This window comes from Lathyrus oleraceus, chromosome 6 (assembly GCF_024323335.1).
Source record: "Lathyrus oleraceus cultivar Zhongwan6 chromosome 6, CAAS_Psat_ZW6_1.0, whole genome shotgun sequence".
In the NCBI taxonomy this organism is placed as follows: Eukaryota; Viridiplantae; Streptophyta; class Magnoliopsida; order Fabales; family Fabaceae; genus Lathyrus; species Lathyrus oleraceus.
In genome coordinates this window covers 73166173-73168186 of record NC_066584.1, presented here as the reverse complement: position 1 = coordinate 73168186, position 2014 = coordinate 73166173, and the positions used below count along the sequence as shown (strand labels likewise).

Genomic DNA, 2014 nt, shown 5'->3' with positions numbered 1-2014 from the left:
GGAGCCGGAGTCTCATGAATGATTCCTACGGATTGGAAAAACACAGGATCATAATATTCACCACCTCTATCTGTGCGTAATGTTTTAATCAACACATTCTGTTGCACTTCAACTTCAGTTTTATAAATTTTGAATTTATCTAAGGCTTCGTCCTTAGCGTGCAACAAATAGACATAACAGAATCTAGATGTGTCATCTATGAAAGTGACAAAATATTTTTTATGCCCTAATGATGGAGTAGCATGTAAATCACATAAATCACTATGTATCAACTCAAGAATGACAGATTTCCTTGTTATACTTTTAAATGGTTGCCTAGTTATCTTAGTTAACATGCAAGTTTTACACTTTTCTACATTTTTATCAAGATTAGGAATTAATTTATCTTTAGACATTTCATGCATTCTTTTATAATGTACATGTCCTAGACGAGCATGCCATAACGAAGAATTGATAATATTCGAAGAGGACATAAATACAGAACCAGAATCATTAGGAACTCCATTCAAATTCATCATAAACATACCATTATTATAATATCCAAATCCTACAAACACACCAGACTTTGATAATACATATTTATCTGATTCACACACTTGCTTGTATCCAAGTTTATTTAATACAGGGCCAGAAATTAAATTCTTTCGTAATTTAGGAACATACAAAACATTAAACAAAGTAATAGTTTTTCCGGAACTGAATTCTAACACCACGTTTCCTTTGCCTTCAACGGGAGCGAAGTGATCATCTCCCATGTAGAGGACAGAACCATCTTCCACTGGAACAAAAGTCTTGAACCAGAAACGATCCTTGCAAACATGTGTAGTGGCGCCAGAATCAATCCACCATGCGGTAGCATCATCCTGCACATAAAATGCTTCAGAATTTAGTGAAACAGAATGTTTAATTAAACTATTCAAATCACGAATTGATTTCTGACCTTGGTTTTCGGATTGGTCCTTAGACCCCTTTCCTGAACCACTTGCATTCGCGTTATCGTGCTTTTTAACGAAGCGACAATCCCTCTTGAAGTGGCCTGTTTTACCACACTTCCAGCATTCTAATTTCGGTTTCTTGTTAGCAGCGAAACTGCCCTTATTGTCAGCACGCTTCTTTCCTTTGTTTTTGTTGTTACCGTTCCTACCACCCTCTTCGATCATATTAACCGAGGGTCCAACAATTTCTTTGCCTTTTCCTTTGTTATCCTCCTGCGCTCTTAGAGATTCTTCTATGCGCAAGTGACTTCCAAGTTGGATCAAAGACAGTTCGTCTTTTCCATGTTTCAGATTGTGTTTGAAATCTTTCCACGAAGGAGGCAACTTGTCTATGATGCTTGAGACAGATATTGTTTCATCCATATTTAATCCGTGTAGTGTGAACTGTCCAAGGATTCGGAGGAGTTCATTGAATTGTTCCATGACAGACCTTGATTCAACCATTTTGTAGTTGTTGAAATCAGTCACCAGAAACTTTTTACTGGATGAGTCCTCTGCCATGTACTTGGATTCGAGACAATCCCACAATTCCTTTGCAGATTCTATGTTTTGGTAAATATCAAATAAGGGATCAGACATACCGTTAAGAATGTGCCCTCTGCATATGTAGTCGTCGTTCTCCCACTTTGATCTGCGTCTCAGATTTTCAACTGTGTCATCTTCCCGAATTTCTGGAATCGGTGTAGATAGGACATGCACCACCTTCAACGTTGTCAACATGAAATGCATCTTCTTCTGCCAACGCCTGAAATCTTGTCCTTGAAACTTGTCCAATTTTCCGAAATTTCTGGTCATCTCCTTGACGGTGTTTCCTCCAGCCATGATTATCAGATGAATACTTTGTTCGTTTGTTAGATAATTAATTGATAATCCTGGATAATCTTCGAAGAATCGTGTTCGTTCACTTTCCGAACAAAGTATTTCGACCCTATTTATGCCTGGGTTCACGAAATCTTTGTGGGGATAATTCTTGAAGAAAGAATGTTTCTGGCAAAAGAAAGATTCTGGAACGTAGAATG

The 2014-nt window shown here is 37.7% G+C and overlaps 1 protein-coding gene across 1 annotated transcript; it reads right to left on the bottom strand.

Annotated features, from left to right (window-relative positions):
• Positions 1 to 328: 328 nt before the first annotated feature.
• On the bottom strand, positions 329 to 1077 carry LOC127094090 (uncharacterized). Its single transcript, XM_051032959.1, has 3 exons — positions 941 to 1077; positions 480 to 863; positions 329 to 352 (listed from the first exon to the last, which is right to left on the bottom strand). Exons 1-3 carry the CDS (start codon positions 986 to 988, stop codon positions 329 to 331), a joined length of 456 nt encoding a protein of 151 aa, XP_050888916.1. The 5' UTR covers positions 989 to 1077.
• Between the last annotated feature and the right edge of the window lie 937 nt (positions 1078 to 2014).

Coding starts and splice junctions, on each gene's coding strand:
- LOC127094090 (XM_051032959.1), bottom strand. CDS start 988: ATGCAAGTGGTTCAGGAAAGGGGTCTAAGGACCAATCCGAAAACCAAG. Junction 864..940: donor GGACCAATCCGAAAACCAAG/GTCAGAAATCAA, acceptor TTTTATGTGCAG/GATGATGCTACCGCATGGTG. Junction 353..479: donor TTCCTAATGATTCTGGTTCT/GTATTTATGTCC, acceptor ATAAAAATGTAG/AAAAGTGTAAAACTTGCATG.